At 39.5% G+C, this 22962-nt stretch overlaps 1 protein-coding gene across 1 annotated transcript in view; it reads left to right on the top strand.

The window, feature by feature from the left end:
* LOC104158888 (GPI ethanolamine phosphate transferase 2-like) overlaps window positions 1-22715 on the top strand; it is a gene marked incomplete at both ends in the record, with an annotated part of 37690 nt that extends 14975 nt beyond the window's left edge. The window contains 3 exons of the mRNA XM_009696650.1: window positions 6542-6733; window positions 11433-11742; window positions 22552-22715. Coding sequence (XP_009694952.1) covers window positions 6542-6733; window positions 11433-11742; window positions 22552-22715 — 666 coding nt within the window. The remainder of the gene's footprint in view (window positions 1-6541; window positions 6734-11432; window positions 11743-22551) is intronic.
* Between the last annotated feature and the right edge of the window lie 247 nt (window positions 22716-22962).

Raw genomic sequence — 22962 nt, 5'->3', positions numbered from 1 at the left:
GGTGGAACATAGTCTGCAGCTACAGCAGGTGCCTCTAGGGCTTCCTGATTTGTAACAAAAGATGGGAAATCCTGTATGCCCATCTCTAACACTACTGCCTGTCAGGAGCTTCCAGGCAACCCACTCAGGTAAACCAAGGATTTTTACACCTGTTCTGGCTTAGTCTTTTTTTTTCGGTTGGGGGGGGAGAGTGGAGGAGAAGGGAGGGAGGAGGTTGGTTTTGTGTTTTGTTTTTTTTTTTCTCCTGTGAATTGGAATTGGCAAGTTTTGCAGAATTCCTGTCCATCTCAACAGAACCACAGGATGGTTGAGATTGGAGAGGACCTCTGCAAATCATTTTGTTCAGTCCCACTGGTCAGAGCAGAGTGATCTGGAACAGATTGCTGAGATCATTGTCCAGCTGGGTCTTTGGTGTCTCCAAGCATGGAGACCGCACAGCTATGCTGGGCAACTTGTTTTCTCCACCCCGTTCGGGTGTTTTTTTTTTTCCCCCCCCCCCCCCCCCCCAATTCCATTTTAAACAGAATTTTCTTTATTTCAATTTGTGTCCTTTTTGGCTCCATTTTGTCCTTTTGCTGGGCACCACTGAGAAAAATATGGCTTCATCTTTTTTTAACGCTGTCCACCCATAGTCAGGCTGGTAAGATCCATACTGAGCCTTCTCGAGGCTGAACAGTCCCAGTGCTTTGAGCTTCTCCTTGTATGACAGATGCTCCAATCCCATCATCATTTTCATAGTCCTTCACTGCACCTGCTCCAATATGTCCATATCTTTATCTGTACTGGATAAACCATAACTGGACCTAGAGCTGAGCACAGGAGAAGCAGCGCCTTCCTCAACTTGCTGGTAACATTTTTCATAATGCAACCCCAAATGCTGTTGGTCGTCTTTGCTGCAAAGGCACATTGCTGCCTGATGATAACTCAGCGTCCACCAGGATGCTCAGAGCCATCTCTGAAAAGATGGTCAGCCCCCAGTCTCTCCTGATGTGTGTAGCTATTTGTTCCAAGGTGCAGGCCTTGCCTCTTCCCCTCATTGAACTTTATAAGGTTCCTGTTGGGCCATTTCTCCAGTCTGTTTAGGTGCCTCTGAGTGGCAGCAGACCCATCTACGCTGTCAACCACTCCTCCCAGTTTCGTATTGTGTGCACACTTGCCGAAGGGACACTCTGCCCCATCGTCCTGGTCGTTAATGAAGATGTCAAACAGCATTGGCCCCAATGTCAGGCTCTGGGGTTGATCGCTAGTCACTGGCCTCCAGGTGGACCTTGTGCTGATCGCAACCCTGTGAACCTGGCAAATGAGCGACTTTTCAGTCCACCTCACTGTCCACTTTCCTAGCCTGGACTGTATCAGTGTTCCTGTGAGGATGTTACAGGAGATGATGTTAAAAGCCATGTTAAAGCCAAGATAAACAACATTGCCTTCTCTCCACTCTTCCACTGAGCTAGTCATCTCATCACAGAAGTCTGTCCGGTTGATTAAGTATTACGTCCCCTTCATAAAGCCATCACAACCCTATTATTAAAGCTATCTGCCCCTCCCTTCAGTAAGGCTAAAGTACAACAGCTAGATATCAAAACCAAAACTTCAGTATTTTACAGAATTTTGCTCCCTGTGCTTACTTACCAAATTATAGCCTCACTTTGGATCTATTTGTTTTGGTCTTGAAGCAAGTAGAAGAGAAAAGGTCCAACAGCTATAGTCTTGGGCTAGAAATGCTTGTTTGGTTATAATAGTGTATTAAAGAAGCAAGGTACGTGCTTTCTTGCTCCTCCTCTCACTGGCTCTGTATTTTACTGGCACAGCTGTTGCTTTGTCAGTATGGTGAACTAAATCATTGAATAGATGTGGCTGGAAAAATAACCCAAGACAGCATGGGAAACTCTTGGTTTTCAGATGGATCAGTTCCCACTCTGATTTACCATCCAGCGTCACAGGCAAACAGGCTGGCTTAGTAACAGGAGTGCAGGAGGGGAAGGGCGTGAAAGCCAGCACTGCTGCTGTTGAAATTCCTGTAGAAACAAAATGAGGAAGTATTTGCATCTTTTGAAGCACTGCAGACATAAGCAGTTTTTTTTCTTTCTGCCCTTGTCAAGCATTCCTTACAAAAACCCACTTGCCTTTCAGATCTGATTAAGAAGCAATGATTCACAAACCTGTGCTTCTGCGTGTTTTAAAAGGACTGTGGAACCGTCCAGAGTGCCATGCCATGACAGGCTAAGAGGATGTGTCACTGGAGCTGCCACAGTTCTGCCTTCTGCCTTTGGTGTAAATACTTCTGCCATGTTTAGGGAGCAGGTGAAAGAGCAGAACCCTGACAGCCCTGGCACAGGTTTGCTCAAGCTGCTGTGGAGCTACATCCTGGCTTAAATCAATGGAGCAATTTTTAACCTAATGGGAGAATGTGATATATGTCACCATGCTGAGATACACTTCAGTTGCTTTATAGGGTTAAAAGATTGCACAAATAGCAGCATTCGAAATGCATAATTTTTGGACTTGAGTGATGGGATGTAGATGAGTTCTTGGGTCTGAAATGGGTCACTGGGCAAACTTCAGAAAGATCAGTCAACAACGCAACTAAACCTTTGCACATCCTGTGGTTTGTAGAGTATCTGTGAATTCCTATTTGGCAAGCATGCTTGCGTTTTCTCTGGTTGGAGGTTTTAACGTCTGTTCCTTCTCCTTCACAAAAGAAGAGGGTGGTAGAGATGTCTGTTTCCCTAGTGTTTTGATCAGGTTTGAGATTATGTGTTTTCCTTATAGCATAAATTAAAAGTTGGGTGGTAAGCTGAGCTGCATAAAGCACTTATTCCTCTTCCCAAAATGCATTGCTAGTCTCTAAGGTTGATTGTTATTCTATTTTTAGTATGTGTTTAATTTGCATAGTTATGTCTTAATAGCACATTTTTTAGTAATAAGAAATTAGAACCTTACTTAGATCATGTGTACTCTCGTTAGTTTGAGTTAAAGCTACTCGGGCTTTTTCTAACCAGCCTTCTATTTTGTCTCTAAGATAAACTAGTGAACAAACTACCCTCTTTGTTGTCCCCCTGTATCGACCTTTTAGATGATATTTTGCTTATCTGAACAGAGCTTAAGGGACTCAGAATTTGATACCAAGAGACTATTGTGCAGGTTTGTGCATGGAGAAATGTAAGCAGCAAAACACAGAAAATCAATCTACCTGTAGTGTGTTGAATTTGGCTACTAGGGATGCAATCAACAGTGACGAAATAAGGAGAATGTTCTTTGTTATTTGCAGAGAGACTCAGGGGTGAGGCTGTCAATGACAGTGTCAGCTTGAAGAGAAGTGATGAGAAGCAGCAGCATGGGAAGACGATAATGTTTTCTTTTAGTAGTGTACTTAACCATTCCCAAATGCCCTTCCCCCCAAAGCTAGCGTGCCATTTGACTCCTTTGTAGTCTGTTGTACATAGTAGAATGCAAGTAAACAATTAAAAAAGGCTTTATCCACCTGAAGTATGACTCATGCACATTTATAATTCCTTTCACTCTACTTGTATTTGCAGTAGTGAGGTGAGGTCAAAGTAGAGGAAGGAAATGTCTTCAGTCTTTGTCCTGATGCCAGAAGTGAAAGTGTAGATCACAAGCTGTTACAGTAAGGACAGACAGACAAAGTGCTTGTTTTTCCTTCCCCCCTCCCCAGGTTCTCTCTCAGGAAACTATTGGTTCTTCACTTTCAGTTTTGTGGTTTAGGCAAAACCCCGCTATGTTTCAGCTGAGATCAGAGTAGCACATTCATACTTGTATTTCTGAGTAGAATATCAAAATCATTCTGGATTTTAGCTGCTGGAGCATGTTCAGAGAAGGGCAACAAAGCTGGTGAAGGGCCTGGAGAAAAAGCCTTAAGAGGAGCGGCTGAGGGAGCTGGGGTTGTTTAGTCTGGAGAAGAGGAGGCTGAGGGGAGACCTGATCGCCCTCTACAACTACCTGAAAGGAGGTTGTAGTGAGGTGGGGTTTGGGCTCTTCTCCCTGGTAGCTAGCAATGGGACGAGAGGAAATGGTCTTAAGTTGTGCCAGGGGAGGTTCAGACTGGACATTAGAAAGAACTTCTTCACTGTTAGAGTTGTTAGGCATTGGAACGGGCTCCCCAGGGAGGTGGTGGAGTCATTGTCCCTGGAGGTGTTCAAAAAACGTTTAGATGTGGTACTTCAAGACATGGTTTAGTGCGCATGGTGGCATCAGGTATACGGTTGGACTTGATGGTCTTTGAAGTCTCTTCTAACCATAATGATTCTATGATTCTATGATTCAGAACTTGGCTAAATGGCTGGACTGTGTTGAGCAACTACAATCGCCTTTCAAAATACATACTAATTTAATATGTACTTAGCTCCCTAATTGTAAGTACCTTGGCTGGAAAACCTTGAAACTGTAGTTGATTTGTGCTGACCTGAGTTCACTTGCTATAAATCCTTTTATTGTTTCTTCAGCAAACTCTATGAAACATTGGATTAGATTTTTTTGCAACAAATTTACATGGTTTCAGAAAAATCCAAACCAGAAATAATAGAGGACTGTTACCAGAAACCCTGGACACGAGTTGGATATAAACCTCTGTGCTAGCAGTCAAGAATGCAGCATTAGTGACTGATGTGCACATGACTGTGAACATACCCTTGCTGTGCACTGGGTCTTCTCTAAGAATTTTCTTTCTTTTTTGGGGGGTTAGAATATGATTTCAAATGTTCACTGTAGGAAATTGCAGCTGTTAGTGAGTGTCTTGCTTGACATAGCACCAGCAGTTACTTCTTACAGGTTTTATTAATTTTTATGTGTTGCTATGTTAGATTTGCCTGCAAGAGGCCCTTAACAGAAGTGCATTGACTTTTTTAGATAAAGAGACAAAGACAAAGATGATGATGATGTGCTGTTATTTATCTGTGATTTGTTTTATCTCGTGCTCAGACAATGAGCAGCCAAGGAGAATATGGCCTGAAAGCTTTTACAGTTTTCCACAAAGGTTCATTTGAAAGACGCAGTGGCTACTAAATTAGTTCTTAATGTGTTGATCATAAGAGGTGGTGCGTACAGTCTTCACAGGTGGCTGCAGCAATCCATTCACTGCTCCTACTGTCTCCTCCTGTAGAGGAGGAACAGAAGCGAGGACAAACATTAAGATTACATTTTCTCTCCCATAGTGTTCTAGTTCTGGTTCTTCTCCCTTTTGTGTACTGGCCTGCAGAGAGCAGTGCATCTCTTGGGAGTCTTGTTAAGTGCTATGAAGTGCTTGACTAGGTCCTGCAGGAAGGACTAACAGGATAATTTTTCTGCCCCATATCCTTTCCTCTGTGACTTTCCAAGCACAACAGCTGAAACAGCTATTGATCAAACTCTTGATAAAGCATATACTGGGCACTATGAAAGTAAACCTGTTTGAAGTACTGTAATTTTGATTAAATCAAAGATAAAACTGGAGTTTCATAAGTGCAATTAGAGCTAATGCAGATAACAGCCCAGGTTCACTGTCAGTTTGCTGAAGTTAGTGATCTTTTATTGTGGCTTTTTGAAGTGTGGAAGACAGAAGATGGAGCCCTTGGCTCTCACACTGTACATGGTGTTCTTAACAGAAAGTAAATCTAACAAAATTAGTGGTTCTAGGTCATTTGGGATACTGGGAATATTTGGGGTAGGCAAGAGTTAGCAATTCTTGGGTTACAGTAGGCTTTCTGAAATTGCATAGCTAGCTATGGTAGAGGCTGAGTGCAGATCCTTACCTTACCCCATTACATTTTGCAGTGCTAATTAATATCACTGTAGATTTAAATACAGTAACGTTGGCAGCATGCTCAATGAAATGCCCTTGATTCTGGAATGGATGTTACCTATTTAGGAAGCGGGGGAACAAACAAACTGTATCTGTAATCCTCTTGGCCATAATGCAAATTTTGTGTCTTTATCTCTTTTATGTATTCATCCAGTACAAGGTGCTGTAGTTGCGTAAGGGAATCACATTGTGCTAAAATGTTTGTGTGTGTTTTAAACTATGTAAGTATATTTCTGGTCATTTTGGCTATGCAATGTTTCATATGTCTAAAATTAAACAAATCAAATACGTGTGCAGTTATTTAAAAAGAGAGAATAGTTCTAATTCTGTAGTGCAAAACTCTTTTCTGCCTTATGCTAGAAAATGGAATGCTGTAGCATAAGCAAAATGTACTGTTTCAAAAGGTATAAATAACAAAACTCTAGTTTAAAAGCATTAGACCCTTTTCCATTATGCAATATGCAGCTCAGTTTTTATATAATAAACAGAATAACTAGCATATGGTGGAACACAATAATTACACTTTTAAACATGCATGCTTGAATAGAAAACCTCATTAATAAAATCACTTTTCTAAAAATACTGAAATATTTTACCATACCTCTTGGAAAGCTCATAACAGATGTCAGTGCAGTGATTAATTTAGAAATACAATGCTGTAGCTAAGGATCTGTCAAATGTGTTTATCAGTAATTACAGTGGTTTGAAGGATTTTTTGCTTGTTTGTTTTTTTTTTTTTTTTCCCAGCTCTGAGCATAAATCTGAACTCTCCTTCTTGGCTGCAGTCTCCTTACTTATGATCTTCTTTCTGGTTCAAAGAAGATCGTCCCTGGTTTCAAAAATTGCTATGGCACTTGGGCTCCTGGGAGTCTACAGTTACCGGGCAGCTATTGGAAATGTCATATTTCCATGGCAACGTGACAGCAAAGATATTTCAAAGTAAGTTAATCAACAGATATGTAACTCTGTTTCTAGAGAGGTGTTAACACTTTGGATATCAGGGGATGAGGTGGGAGGGACATTATGTCTAGGCTGAAATCACATTCTTATGAATAAAACTCTGTTTTGTAGGTGGCCAGAACTCAGTTTTTGTTGTGTGTGCATAATTTTGAGTCCCATGAAATGCCTTTCGACTGTGACAGAAAGAAGCTAGTCAGATAAGAATTAAGATGAGGAAAATCTAATGGTCATTCACTGTATTTTTGCTACAAAGAAACTCCAAATACACCGTTTCCTCTTGTTTTAGATGGACTGGCCACATTTAGCAGAGCACATGTCAAGCTCATTTAGCTCCTTCCTAGTTTTGAAAATGTTTAGGCAGTGATTAGGAGAGTTGCTTTTCCGTAACTTTCTTTTTGCAGGTGAGTGTTCTGTAATGTATGGCCTTTCAAGATGCAATCGAATCCTTGAGGTTTAGGCTATGCTGCACAATGCATACTAAGGATTTTTACGTGGATGTGAAGCTTCTTACAGAACTAGTCTGCAACTGTAAGGAAGCTATTAGCTCTTTCACCAATAGCTACTTTTGGAATGTAGCTAAGTGGCTTTAGTTTTCTTATGATACTTTTTACTGTTGGATTGTACCTGGCTCTGCAGCCTCAAGTTTTTCTAAATGTGGAAAACTTGCAGAATCAGGACATTTGATGAGGAGGAAGGGATCCTGGAAGGGAAATTGTAAAACAATTGTCTTCTGAATGCAGTAAACTTTCTCTTGCACTCATTTTGAATTTGATATGAATACAAATGGTTTCTGTTGGAGCTTCTTAATCAGGGGCCAGTGATTCACAAGATGTGCAGAGGTGGAAAAAAGCCCTGCAGGAGAAGGTCTTAGGACATATAGAAGATCAGATTTGCTAACAAGGCATATTTTGTATCAACTATTTGTATGTATGTGTATCTAGATATATTTACATACATTCCATCTAGCCAAATATTGAAGATAATTTTAGTTGTATACTAGTGTTAATGCTGTGTGCTAGTTCTGTTAAATGCAAAAATAATGGTAATCTTTACTTAGTCTGCAGGATTTGGCCCTGTGTTTGAAACATGCGTGATTTCTGAGTGTGACCTCTAGTTTTGCTTTGTGTTTGAGTAAAATCCTTGAAGAATAATGCTGTCCTTGCAATAAGAAGGAAAATACTGCAATGTGGGACAGTACATTAAATACAGCAACTGAGCTGCAAATAAAAGGGGAACAGAGAAATAAGTGGAGTGCTTAAATACTGAAGGCAACGCATTTACTGGGAACTTGTTAATTCTATAGTCAGCATATTGATTGCTATTATAACAAGAAAGATACAGGCTTTTTGTGTTATTTCACCTTAAATAAATAGTGAACATGGTGATTTGCTTAAATTGAGTCAGACCTTTATATATCTCTGATTATATGCTAGTTTATCTCTGATTATATACTGGTTTAAAAGTTATTGTCAAGTTTCAAAGCTTTAGATCCTTTAGATCCTCTGTGTAAGCTATTTGGCGAAAGCGGGTAGGGTTAGCAAGTGCAGGTTGTCACCTTTGTGTTAGCATGTGTTCTGCACCTGGGGCAGGAGGTGTGGTGCCAGGGCTCCTTCCGGATTTCAGTAAGAAAGGACCAACAACACATATGTAACAAAATAGCTGTTTTAATAAGATAGAGTAAAACCAGGAATGTAGGTAGTGAGTGCCTTCAGATGCTGAGAACCCTGCTTTCGTGCAGCATCAAACCCCAAATGAATCTTCCCATGGCATGTTGTGGCACACGAGTCCCATATGTGGTGAGGTTCTGCCTCCCTCCCGTACCATAGGGCCTTTTATTTTGTGTAAAACAAACCAAACCAAACAAACCAAAACAAACCCATGTATCTGCTCCTGCCAGGTCAGAACATTATTTCTGTCACAACGCCCACCAGCGCAAACACAGGCCAGCACAGGGGTTCCAGCATGGTCCCTTGCAGTGGCTAGTCATGCTAACATGTGGGCTTCTCAAGCCTAAAGTGCAAGGCCTAATACAGCAGACATGGTTTGCCTGAGATCACTAACTCCTCACAAACATTATCTTCAGCAAGGCTCCCAATACAGCATGTCAAAAAAGATGGTAGACACATGTTAGTAGGTTTCAGATGTTAGCTGATGTGTTGACATAGTGATCATATGTCATCTTCATTAGAAGGCTGATGGGATAAATGGAGCAAAACTAGGACTTTTTTTTGAATGTGTCTAGAGGTATCTTTAGTGTATTCATGATATGGAATAGCTTCAGGTCCAGGTGCAAGGTAGAAGTAGTTTTGTGTAATATGAGAAAAAGCTGTAGGCAGCCACTGCATTTTTTCATGCATAATGCTTTCTTCTGTAAGATGGAGAATCTTTGCTCTGAAACGCGCCCTCTCTCTACTCCTTACTGGAGATAAGTTTTTTTTGTCTGAATGTGACAACTGCTGGGAGGTAGATGAGGGAGAAGAGGCAATTGAAGTGTGTCCTGTCTTCTATGGCTTACACTAAAATAAACTCTAAATTAAAAAATGCAAGGAAGTAATTTGACCTTCTGTTTTCCTCAGAGTTCTTTTAAAAAATGATAGTTTGTGCAATGAAAAAGATGAATATATACTATACTAACACAAACAAAATAATAGTAGTGGATTTGCTGAGAAATTGTTTTTTTAGTTTGAATTTCTATCAACTGGTTAATTTCAGTTTTCACTTAACTCATTTAATAGTACCCAAAGCTATTTCCTAAAATTTTAGTTCTAAGTCACATAAATATATTTGAATATTTTATGGTAATAATTACATCAGAATTACCAGAGGTACTGAAAAAGGGCACCAAATTTCTGCGTTAGCCAGAAACACAGGAGCTCTCTGAAATTTAGTGGTTTTTATTTTTGTCCTCTAAAGGAAAAAGCCAATGGGCCTTACAAGGGTTTTACAAAGGCTTGCTATTTCAGGGAATAAAATAGTAAAGCCCCCTTGCATAGACCATTAGGTATGAGTTTGAGCCCTTGAAAGCTAAACCATAGAACAGAGCACTGTGTTCAGAATTAAGAAGGCAACAGCACTGTCATGTGGTGATTTTTGCCTTTTTTCTTGCTTCTGTGGGTGCAAAAAGAAAACTGAACATGTAAATACTGTTGCTTATTATTTCTCCTGTTGCTTTTTGGTTCTTTTTCCTGTATGTGGAAAAGAAATATTGAATTCATGCTCACTTGTAATTGTTTAAGAAGGAAGGTGACGTTACAAAGACTGAAAAAAATGAAGTTAAAAGGAGAAATTTACTTTTAGAAATTTTGACTAGTGGTGTTTTCTGTGGTCAGCTGGTTACACCAGTTACACCAAGTGTAACTACGCTTTTACTATATTTAGTGTAATGGTCTAATCCTCCATGTATTATTAAGTCTAGATTACTCAAGAATGCTCTGAGGGAATTATGTTAACTTGGTGGGAGACCATGTTCATTCACCATTCATGTAGAAAGTGAATTGTAATCCCTAAGGATAATGTATATTAAATTATGGATAAAATGTGTGGCTAATGTGTATTTTTATATTTTGCAAGATAAAAAAAAAAAGATTTATAACCACAAAATTCTTAATATGCTCATTTGGTGAGTTCATTGGATTATTATTATAGCTTAGCTCACACTAATGTGATCTGTGACTTTTTTTGCCCAGTAAACCTAAGAATATCAGTGTATTCTGATGGATATCTGCCTTCATTTTCTTTGTTCCTTGGGCCTAGCACTTCTAGAATAGCAGGTCACAGTTTTTAAGCTTACTGGTCTTTGTCAGCTTTTTGGACGAGATGCTGTGTTTTCTTTAGAAAATTACTTTCACTGGAAATGAAGAGGCCAATGAGTTTATAGGTGCAATGAACATAGCAGTAAATGCTAATTACACTTACTACTTAAAACATTATTTATTTTTTTTTAATGAGATTGCTTAGGGATTTGAAAAATGTGTGCAGTTACAAATTAAAAATGTTCTGGTATAAACCAGCATATCTATATATCTATCTGTGCAGCTGTGTAAGGTGAGAAAATGTCTGGAGTGTGCAGAAATTTCAGACTGAAATAAGGATCTTCAAATACTGTCACTGTTGTCTTGGTTGGCTAAAAAGAAACGTATGTTTGTGTGAAGAAGTTGTGAAAAATCACTGAACAGCTTAAAGGGAATAGCCATTTTTAAGTCAATTTAATTCCTGAAATAAAGTTTCCATATCACTCTGAAGAGTATTTTTTGGGAAATTCATTATGCTATGTAAGCAGCATATTTATATGAATATATTTATGGATCTAGACCTTGAATAGTAATAACATACGTTTATTTTGGTTACATTAATTGAGATATAATTTTATTTTTATATTTTAGGTTAGTTTGGTTTTTAGCACAAGCTGTTTTCTTTGCTAAAGTTGATTTGGAGATGTTGTAATAGAAGTATGAACCATTTTTAGAGTTTTTGTATTTGAGAAAGCGCTCTTGTGAAATCAGCCAGTACTAACCTTAGAATTTAACCTGTTGGCAGAACTCCATTGGTCTTGCACCTCTCTTGAAATACTTTTTGACCTGTGAAATAGATATTAGTAAGTAGCTCATCTTTCTGTTTATTTTTTTTTTTAAATTTATTTATTAATTGTTATTACTTTTGTTTTTAATTTCCTCTTTAGGGGGATTACTGAAGCTCGTTTTGTTTATGTCTTTGTTCTTGGCATAGTCTTCACTGGCACTAAAGATTTACTAAAGTCACAGGTTATTTCTGCAGACTCCAGTGTGAAGAGTACAGGATTATGGGAAGTGTATAGTGGATTGGTTCTACTAGCAGCCCTTCTATTTAGACCTCACAATTTACCAGTCTTGGTGTTTTGTCTGCTGATTCAGACAATGATGACAAAATATATCTGGAGACCTTTGAAATTTGATGCAGCACAGATTACTATCATGCACTACTGGTTTGGCCAAGCTTTCTTCTATTTTCAGGTAAGCTGAATACTCTCCCTGCTACAGGGGTGGGAGGGGGAATAGTTTTTGGAAGAAATATTGTCCTTTGTGAGTAAAATGCCAACTAAATCTCAGACTGCAAGAGTTTACTGACTTCTCAGGAGGGTTTAGTTTCTAACTGTATTATTAATGTTTTCTTTTCAGAATCAAGGAAGGATGCATACCTTGATATTTTATCCGCCATATAGATTTCCAAAAGATATTTAAAAATATTGGATACCTATACCAGCACGATTTTGGTCTCTTAGTGGGCCTCCTAAGTACTGTTCTGTTGATAACAAATTTAAAGATTTCAGCTGAGCTGATTAATACCAATAAAAGGCAGATGGCTTTTTGTCCCTGATTCTTGAGGCTTGCAAAACCTTTGGTAGCATCACAATAGATCTACATACAGTTTAAGACTGAAGGGAAGTTCTGTGACAAGGTAATGTCTCTTATGAGAATCAGAACTAATTGCCCTTATTATATCAAATGGTATCTTCTTTCCTGAGGAACCTTACTAATTTCCATAACATAGGTCTCTACATTGTGAATAAAGTTGCAGTTCAACAAAAACTTGCCTTAATGTCAAAGCTGGAGAGGTTCTTTCCACTTCTAATAATGTTGGAAACTTGCTGTAGCAGACTGTCTTAGGAGGGCATTTGTTAAGTTAGGAATCAGATTGTTTCTGTTTTAGGAGGAGAGGCTTTCTGATTTGTTGCAAAATTTCAAGGCGAGACCTGCAGTGGCTTTACTTTTGAGGCATAGCTGAGAATGTTAAAACTGTGGTCAAGCTTAGGGTACTTCCAACTCTGTTTCTGATTCTGTTAGTACTGACTGAGGATTGGCTTGACTTTGCTCTCAGAGTACATGTTAGGATAGGGAATTGCTGATGGGGATAAGATCATCGTAATTCATCCCTTCCTACCCAGTTTTCCTGCTCAGAGGATGTAATATTTGGTTGAATGGGTTTTGCATGTCTTGAATGTTACTGTTCAGGCAGTCAGCTCTGATTATGGCCGCCTGAGAGCAGTGCTTAGTGGAGTTGGCAAGAGGCCGAAGGCAGGACCTTCTCAGGACTGAGGTACCAAACAAAAGCAGCTGCCAGAAATTTCACGGTGGGTAGGCTGGCAAGGAAATCCTAGTTATGGAAAAGGGACTAAAAGAATGGTTTAAATGTTTTCATAAAGCACTGGTTTTCAGTGATGAGGAATTCCTGGTACAGTTGGCTGAGAATTTCACAGAACCACCAAATCACAGAAGAGCTGGGTCTGGAAGGTGCCTCTGGAGATCATTCAGTCTAACCCCCCTCCATCTAACAGCAGGTCAACCAAGTCTGGTTGGTCTGGACCGTGTCCAGTCCGCTTTTGAATACCTGCAAGGGTAAAGACTCTGCAGCCTCTCTGGGCAGTTGGTCCCAGTGCTTGACTACCCTAACCAGTAAAAAAGCTTTTTCTGATGTTTAAACAGAACTTCTTGTATTTCAGTTTGTGTACATTGCTTTTCATCCTTTCGCTAGTCACTGCTGAGTGACTGAGAAGGTCAGAGTCTGGCTATGTCTTCTTTACTCCCCCTCATCAGGTATTTATACACATTGTTATGATCCCTGCTGAATTTCCTATCTTGAGAGTAAACAGACCCATCTCTTTCAGATAGGCGTTTCTGTGATAGATGCTTCGTGCCCATCATCATCTCCGTGGCACTTCAGTGGTCTTTCTCAAGTACATCCATGTCTGCCTTGTGCTGGGGAGCCCAGAAATGGACCCAGGACCTCAGATGCGATCTCACCACTGCTTAGTACAAGGAATGGAGCATTTCCCTCAGCCAGCTAGTGATGCTTTCTCTAATGCAGTCCCAGGTGCTATTGGTCTTTGCACAAAGGCCAAATGGCTGGCTGATAGACAACATGGTGTCCACCAAGACTCCCATGTCCTTCTCTGCCAAGATGCTTTCCATGTGGTTAGCCCCAAGCCTGACCCAGAGCATAGATTTATTCCTCCCAAGTACCGAATTTGACATTTCCCTTTGCTGATCTTCATGAGTTTCTTGTCAGTCCATTTCTCTAGCCTGTTGAAGTGCCTCTGAGTGACTGCACAGCCATGTACTGTATCAACCCCTCCTCACAGTTCTATATTGTGTGCAGACTTGCTGAGGGGGCACTCTGCCCCATCGTCGGGGTCATTAATGATGTTAAACAGTATTGTTTGGCCCCAGTGTCAGGCCCTGGGGTTGATCCCTAGTGACTAGCCTCCAGGTGGACTTTGTGCTGCTGATCACAACTGTGTGAGCCTGGCAGCTGAGCCAGTTTTCAGTCCACCTCACTGTCCACTTTCCTAGCCTAGACTACATCAGTTGGCCTGTGAGGATGTTATGGGAGATGGCAATAAAATCTTCCTTGTGAGCTAAAAGTGTGTTAGATACATGTAGCCCATGTGTCTTTGGCCGATATGGTATGATGATGGAATAGAAAATAAGGACCTTCTGAAATAATACATTTGCTATGGAAGTGTAATTGGGCAGGTTAAATTTTGTGTCTTCTCTCGTCTAAGTGCTGCAAAAATTGAGGAATAACTTTTCTGGAAGAATTTCCATGAAGTTTGGAAAACGTGTTCAGCTGCTTCAGAAATAAGCTATCAGAGGCTATCAAGAGCGTAATACCTCTTTCCATTTGACTGTGCTATGCTGAAGGTTTTTTCTATACCAACAAAAATGTATTTATTCACGACCAGTAAAAGGTAACGGTTAGATCTGATAGGAAGTGTTGGATTTTTTTAGTGGTTTTATACTGGAGTTAGATAGAAATGTGTTTTAAGATTTTTCTTTTTAATGACTAAAATATTGCACTTTCAACTACCCTTGGAATTGAGGAGATTTTTGGTTTTTAGAAGATGGGAAGAAGTGATTTCCATTTCAATTAGCTGCACATATCCTGCATTTTCAGGGCATCCACCAGGCCGCATTGCCCCACTGGCAATTTTGACATTTCTTCTAGATATGTTTCCTTTGGAAATAATAATTTCCAGCATGATACAGATCTTAGCAAACATGAGGATATTTTAAAAATTAACTCTGACAGGGGAGTCTCTTGCACATAGGCATGCTGCTGAATCACAGCATCCAAAGCTCAGAAAGGAGAAATTCTCCATTGCTTCATTGTGAGCGAGATTGCTTGATTTTTCTTTGTGCATCTCCTGTCACTCTAAGATCTGGAGAATGAAGGGTGATAGTTATTTATCAAAACTTCTGGTAGAAGCAGACCAACGCTTTTTTCCCTCATGTTGTTTCCCATGCTGGTTTATTATTAAGTCTGAGATACAAAATAGAGCAGATCCAGATAAGGAGCTGCCTTTCTGTATCCCATCACATGTCTGTAAACTCCAGTTTTGAAGAGATTCTTCTGAATTTAGCAATAGCTTAGCAAAAATTTTTAAAAAACCTTACTCTCTTTAACACAGGGCCCTTTAAAAAATGTATCCAGTTCAGAAGAACTTGCCAACAGTCTTTTGCAAATTTTTTTGGCTGTCTACTTGTAAAACTGAGGTATGTGCCTATTCAGCATGCCTAAGACAGAATTGTAATAGAACAGGAGGGATTTTAGAAAGAACAGTTTTGATTGTGGCATTTTTCTCTATTTTCTCTGGTTTTCTCTATTTCTGTATTTGTTTCTATTTTCAAAACACCCTAGAGATGTTTCAAAAATAGAGAAATCAATTCTGCTATGGGAAAAAGTGCTTTTGAGAGTCAAGACAGATGGAATTTTCTTCTACTTCCCCACTCCTTAGAGAAAAAGTTTTCAGTTCTCTTTTAAAAATGTTTTAAGTACGTTTACATTAGATGCCCTTTGTAGGATGGAGATTAAGAGTTTGACTAAACTGCCACTCTTCAGATATCAGCTTTGTTCTTTTATTTTCTGATGAAAAAACTGTTCTGCAAGTATGGAAAGGAACAAATTGAATGATACAAGGCTAAGAGAGGGGTTTTTTGCCCTTCACAATTGAAAGCAATTATCTGATGTGCAAAATTTTAGTGTACAAAAGTAGAATGGTCAAGTTGGTAGCTCAAAAAATTACAGAGGCTACAAAGGTCTCTCAAAATCTAATTAATGCTCTATCTTCAATCAGTAAATTTCTCCCAGTTTGTTCTGAGAATAGGTTTTTCTGTCTTGGACTGTAGATCCAAGGATGGAAGAAACTTCTTCCAGAAATTGTGTTTAATTTCGTGCTCTTTGTCTGTAGATTTGCTCAGTATGTAGTGTTCTGATCTGCAGTACCAGGGAAAATTAAAAACCTGACAACCTACAAAACCCCCTTCTTCATTAAATATTTTTCTTGGATATATTTAAGTTTCTCCTTCCCTTTCCTTTGAGTTCAGAGTCTAGAGCAAGAACGACCTGTTGCAAGGGAGAAACTGCTCAGTTTGTGTAGCTTAAAATCAGGATTGAAGTATTTTATTGATTTATTAGTGACACATAATTAACTGGCAATCATATATTAATGGCACTTAATAACTGGCAGTCACTGAACTATAGATGCAGGATCCATACTAGATATACAACAGATGAACACTCACCAATTTCTGTGCCATTTTGTATACTTGATTTGAAAAAGATCTAGCCCCCACCCCTGCAGGACCCCCCTCTCCCAAACACACAGAGGTAACCTATCCTACAGATGTGATACGAACACTCTCTTCTCATGGCAATGCAGGTTCCCCTGATTACGTGCACCTCTTGTGACAGATGCAGGCACTCAGGCTTTAAGTGTTCATGTATATCTCAAGAGTACCGTAGACAAGTGACCTGAGTGGAAACCATAGATGATTTTGTGTGGTTATGTACAATTTCCAGCTCTTCCTTAGCTGAGTAATGGAAGTTGGAACTCTGAAAGTACCTGTACTTTTCATGATGTAGCTTTCTGGTTTAGTAACAGATTTTAATTGTTTGAATAAACCACTTCATCTTTTTCCTTTACCCTGTGGGAAAACCAGGAAGGTCTTCGCTTGGTGACAGCTTTCAGATCCCCTCCTTACTTCTGTGCCTACAAGTGACAATACACTGTTCTTACTGAGTAAACTGCAGGTGTCCCCGATTTAGCAACTGCCTATCTTGGCCATGACCATCAACACTGAGGTCGTACATTTTGACTGACTTAGGAAAGGGTTGTATTTCAGACGCGGTATGTATTATTTGTTCTCAAATACTGAATAAACATTAAGGAAGTACAGCTGGGCTGTTTCTCCTGGAGAAGTCCATCAAGTTCTCAACTTCAGTATTGACCTCTGTTCAGCCTGCCTTGGTGCCAGCTAGTAATTCGTTTAGTACCTTTGGAGTGAGTGATATCTATGCTTGAATGCTAGGGGACAGATGTGAAGGAAGCACAACGGTATTATTAGGCGTGATGTGTGCTGCTGGCATACGTTTAAATGTCTTCCCTGACTGACTTTCTTCAAGTTTTGTGATTACTAGAGCTACCACTATTAAACTGACTGGGTTCAGAGTGGTGCTAGGTTTTTAATTTCCAGACAGGCATAGAGATCTAATGTAGCATACAAAAATGATAGCAGGTTCATGGTTGAAATACAGAAATTGAAAAACAGAATACAGAAATTGAGATTTGCTGTCCATGTAGATCAGATTGGATACTAAATTTAAACTGTGCTAGCTAAATGAGGCAGGAGAAGAGAAATATAAACTAAATATAAAACCCTTCCATCTGGAAATAGGAGAGAGATTTAGAGAACTACTTTTTGTACATGTCCTGGTGTGATTATGAGGAGAATGAGACTTCTTGCCCATGTTGATGAGCCTTTATTAAATCTTGGTAGGCAAGAGGATACGTAATGACAAAAGCAGTAACTCTGTCTTGCTAAGTGTGGAATGTAAGTGATGGCCTTTTGAATATGATAGTGAGTAAAAATAGCCTTGTTCAGGATAGCATATTTAATGAATGAGGCAGTGTTCTTTCAAAAAAATATTGTAGGGTCCTTAAAGATTTTATGGCAGTATAGCTGTGAAAATCCTAAGTGTACAGATTAAGCAAGGTTCATAGGAACAGATACTGTTTTTCATTAACTTGTTGGTATAGTTGATGAAAGTGGGGGGAAAAAGAATGAAGTGCTTGGGTGTAAAATTTAATATTTTGATCTTAAGTAGAAGTAGAAAAAAAACCAGATTAAGTACAGGTTGAAAACTAATGCCTTGAGCTTACACTTGGTTTTGCATTCTACACTTCATCTGTGCCAGGGCCCTGAGTGCATCTCCTGTCTAGGAGTTTAGTTTAGTGGAGTTCAAGGTCATCTCCTTCAGTGAGAGGAGCTGTTGGGAGAAAAGCTAGAAAGGAAGGCCTGGCCCTCCCTTCCTTTGGGCACTGCTTTTAATCTGATGCTTTACGACCTATGCTGTGTCACAGCTGTGTAAGCAGGTATGTCTGTGCCTGTCTCATACCTTCTTGATCCTGATCTGGACCTGGACCTGGTGGCTGGGCTTCCTGGCTTAATCTTGGACCTGCCTTGTCACTACAGACTTGCTGTGTGATCCCTGGACTGCATCTGGTCCTGATCACTGTATCTGGATCCAGTCCTGACCTGGACGTGCCACTGAGCATTCCCAGTCTTCGTGACTTACTGCTCTCACCTGCCTTGTTTTCACACTGATTTCCCAGCTTACCTTCCATTGCAGAACCAGTGGGCCCTTGTGGCTTTCCGACAACATGAACCTAAAAGGCAAATTTATTAAACAGTTGTAACTTGTATGGCAAGACTACACATTAACTCGTTTTTCTAGCCCTTTAACAAGATTTTTGTGAATAGTAAGTAGTGGGAGAGGTCGCTTATACAGGTATGTACAGTCTTCATGCTTGGAAGTTTTCAGAGCTTGGCTGTATAAAGTCCTGTGTTATTTACGTGGAGCTGGGTAAAACCAATTCATTTTTTAGTCTTGTTTTAGTAGTTAGGATCTTTGCTTTATTGCTTTGTGTAAATCTATGAAGAAAAGCAAGATTCAAAATACTCCAGTATTGTCAAACAGATATGAAATTAATACATTTAGTCAGAGTGCTACTTATTTGTCAGGATATTATTGTAAGCTTGAGAACCTCTTGAACTTTTCAACAAGCTTGAATGATTGATGTTTTCTCCTAAGCTCCGAGTTGTCCAGATTTCATAACTCATTAGTCACTTCTCAGAAGTATACTATATCTTTATCATTGCTACTTACCCTTCAAATGCAGTGAGAATAGAAATAAATATAATTATTGTTTCTCTTAACTATAGCAGCTCCTAAAAATTTATGTTGCTGTAAATATTTCTTAAAATATTTTAGTTACTTTGGATGAAAGCTCTTAAATGAACAAAAATCCCATGTATTTATTTATTAGTCTTGTGGGGTTTTGTTTCCATCCTTAGGAGAAAGAAAATACAGTCTCAAAACCTTTAAGATTTCTTTATACTTTCTGGTATTTTTTATTACTGAAGGAGAACAGAATAGGTTTGTACATTTTCAGAATCATTTCTGTCCAATTCATCTTGTCTTTAGGGAGAGAGATGGACCGAGTGACATTTTAAAGTGGCTTATAGCTTTCTCTTGTTTTGATTTCAAAGCATTGTAGAATAATTTACATTGGAGAGGACCTCAGAAGGTGCACGGTTTGACCTTATTCTCAGAGCAGCATCAGCTGTGAGGTCAGACCAGGTTGCTCAGGGTCTTGAAATCTCCAAGGATGGAAACAGCAGAATCTTTCTGGCCAACCTTTTCCAATAACTTCATTTTTTCACCTTAAATTATTTGCTTCAAATAATTAAAATAAATTCCTCATTCTATGCTTGTTTATAGAATTCCAGTTACTAGAAAGGCACACAATTATGCCAAGGGCTCAGTGGAAGTGCAGTAACAGTCTGCTGTGTTAGATCAGTTGTTAAACAAACCAGAATCATGTCAGTTTTGTCTTGCAGCTCTATACTTCTCAGTTCAGTGAGAGTCATTGAGATACTCCAGGTAATAGCTCATATTCAGTGAGTGATGTAGTATCTGAAAAGTTTTCAGACAAATCACTGCAGCTTTAAAGAGGTTTTTAGATTGTTTTCATGACTGTCTATGGAGGGATTCCCCTCTGTTACTGTAGCAAATATGCTAGGTAGTTTCTCTAGCCAGTTTTCTTATATTTGTGCTTCATTGATCTAGATCATGACGGATTATCATGGAATACTTTATGCAATAGTGCATTGTCTCCTGTCACTTTCTGCCCTTACCATGATAAACTATTGCACTGTTTGAAATACTTGAGTGATACTTTAAAATAAAAGCAGACACTCTGAATTGTCAGTTATTTATATATTGTGTGGAGTGTTATAAGCTTTGAAAATTCAGTTCAAATAAATGAATTAGTCTTAGAGAAAGATACCTAATGTGAAAAAAAAAATGCTTCTTACTGCTCAGCAGGGCTCTTCCAATAGTAGCAGTGGAGCCATCCGTGAGAGTCGAGTGTTTGGACACTTAACATTCAGTGTGATCAGAATTGTAAGTTTGTGGATCTAAGCGTGTGCATCCTTGCTGTCCTTGTTCTACAGCTACACCTCTTTAAACAAAGTCAAAGATGGGTGGTGTGAGCTGTGTGTGGAAAGGAACCATAGGGAGTTGGGAGGAACGTGGAAAGCATTGTTCCTTCCTCCTGGTTCCTTCCTCTGCCCTTACTACGTTCCAGAGGAGAGTACACCTTTTTTCCCTGTTGTGCAGGACCAGTGACATGCACTACCAGGTGCTGCATTTATTCTTGCTGCTTCTCACATGCAGTGGAATGGGGAGTTGCCCCAAGGTGCCAAGGATTAACCATGTTTAGGTGCAGGTGGAGCAAACAGTGTGAAGAGACCTTTCAGCTCTTCATGAGATGAGCAGGACTGCCTGATATCTCAGCTTTTCTACTCTGCACGCATCATACAGAGGAGAAGGAGGGAAGACAAAATAAGTAGATGTGCTGGGGAAAAGACTTGTTGCTGTGGACAGGGACTGGGGGAAAAGAAAGGAGGTTCTCTGTCAAACTTCTGCTTGTTGAGGAGCAGCACCCTGCCCTGCTCTGAGTGCTGCACTTGACCTTTCTGCTATTCTTATGACCTCAGTCTATACCCCTTAAAGACAAGAAGGAGCTTTGTTTTACAGCTTGCTTTTCCAGTCTCATCTCACAGGTTGTAGGGCACAGATACGCTTTTTCTTTAGCTGCTCATCATTAGTTATCCTTTGTGCTGCTCCTGTCATTGCTGAACATTATGCTAAATGCATAACAATAATTTATTACACTGGTGCAGCGTAACAATAATTTACTACAGTGGTGCATGATGAAGGTCAAAATGAAGAAGGCTGACAGTCATAAGTCAGGATTTTTCTGCTGTATGATGTCTTGGTAAAACTCGTACCTTACTGCCTTCTTACAGCTTCAGGCTCCCCTTGCATTCTGGGGATATATTCTTGGTGGGATTCACGGGGCCAGTGACTACTGGTAATGAGGTCTGAATGGTTCTGTCAACATGGATGGCTTTTTTTCCTCCTTAGATTTTAGAGCTGTTTCAGGAACAGGGCTTTTGCTGTCCCTGGTGCCTAGTTACTTATGTATGTGAAAAAGCTCCCTATTTTTCATGCTTCCATGTGTGCTCTCGATTTTGTGGGCAACCCAGACATATGTATTTGATGATGGCACTTCTTCGCTAGGGTAATTTGCAGTTCAAGAAGACTGCAGTCACTAAGGTGGAAGGAGATCAGGTTGGAGGGGAAGGCATGCTCTGCTGGGACTGAGTCTGAGGCTGTTGGTGGTGACAGCCCTTACATTTGGGTTGTTCTTGGATTCTGTAGGGGGGAAAGGAGAGTTTGATGGCTGTTAGAATACCAGTGCTGTAGAAACTGGTACAGTAAGAATATCTGAGAGCTTTTGCACTAGTCTGAGGAAAGCTAACTGTGACCTGTTAAGCTGAGAAATATTCAGCCTTAGTCACAGGGTGTGTTTGCTGCTTTAGGTATTTGAGTAAAGTTAAATACTTGGGCATTTTCAGTGGAAAGTACTTCCTTCAATTTTGTATTATCCCTTGTTATTTAGTGCTCTTAGTCACTGAAAAAGAAAACTAGGTAAAACATACAAGTGTTGGACAGCTCTGAATACTTTCATTGCTATATCTCCCTTGTGTTTTTCTCTTTCTAGGTTTTAAATGCCTTTTATTGATGATTCAGGCTATCTAGGCTGACTTTTGGACTATTTCAATGCCACCTATTGTGGTACAGAGACTTGGGAAGCAGAAACCTCTCTGAATTTGCCTGTCTTCATCTGGTTACGTGCAGCAACTTGTGTCATGGGGCAGGCAGGTGTAGTGTTCCACTACAGTTCTAAATTAGAGTCCTGTTGTCTGTAAGGGCAAGAAATATTTATTTCCTGATGTAATTTTAGGCAATGGGCCTAAAATCTTGGATTTGAACCATGTGTGAATGAAAACTGCATTTTTTTTCATTACTGTGACTGAAATCAGGAAGTTTAAAGCTGCTTGCTTTAAACTCTTTTCTTGATGTAATTTATAAAACAGCAGGCATGTTAATTTGCAGACAAACTAAGGCAAGCAAAAGATCATGCTGTTTCTGCCTCCATTAGTCTGTAAATCCTAAATAGAAACTCTTGTTTGGTAAGCTGCTTTATTGAAATTCTGATGTAAAGAATATGGCTGTACTGTAAAGTGGTTTAAAGAGCAAATCTTTAACTAGTGCAATAATTAATATTCTAATGTATTCTGAGTATTTCTTTGGAGATATTTGAATCTTTACTTTTTTATTCCTATTTTCAGGGAAATTCAAATGGCATTGCTACTGTGGATGTTTCGGCAGGTTTTGTGGGACTAGAAAGCTATGTGGAGATACCAGCTATCTTCCTTACAGCATTTGCAACATATGCAGGACCTTTGCTTTGGGCCATTCATCTGCTGTGCTACTTGAGTTCTGAAGTTAGCAGGTAATCATGCTTTGCATTAAAGCGATGCTCCTCTACATACTGCGATTATAAATACCATCCATATAGTGTATACCTTTTCAAACAGTTTTGTTCACATAATTTTTTTCCTTGGAAGTTTGTTTTCTATTAAGAAAATGCATGCTCTTTTTGGTATGAGTTTGTGTCACCTCACTCTTGCAGTTTCATTTTCTCTGCAGAAGTTTCGCACTGGGAAAATATGTGTATGTTTTACTAATTTTGTTTCTTA

This window comes from Cariama cristata, unplaced genomic scaffold (genome assembly GCF_000690535.1).
Source record: "Cariama cristata isolate BGI_N322 unplaced genomic scaffold, ASM69053v1 scaffold27733, whole genome shotgun sequence".
NCBI classification, from domain to species: Eukaryota; Metazoa; Chordata; class Aves; order Cariamiformes; family Cariamidae; genus Cariama; species Cariama cristata.
This window is presented reverse-complemented; position numbering and strand designations above follow the sequence as displayed.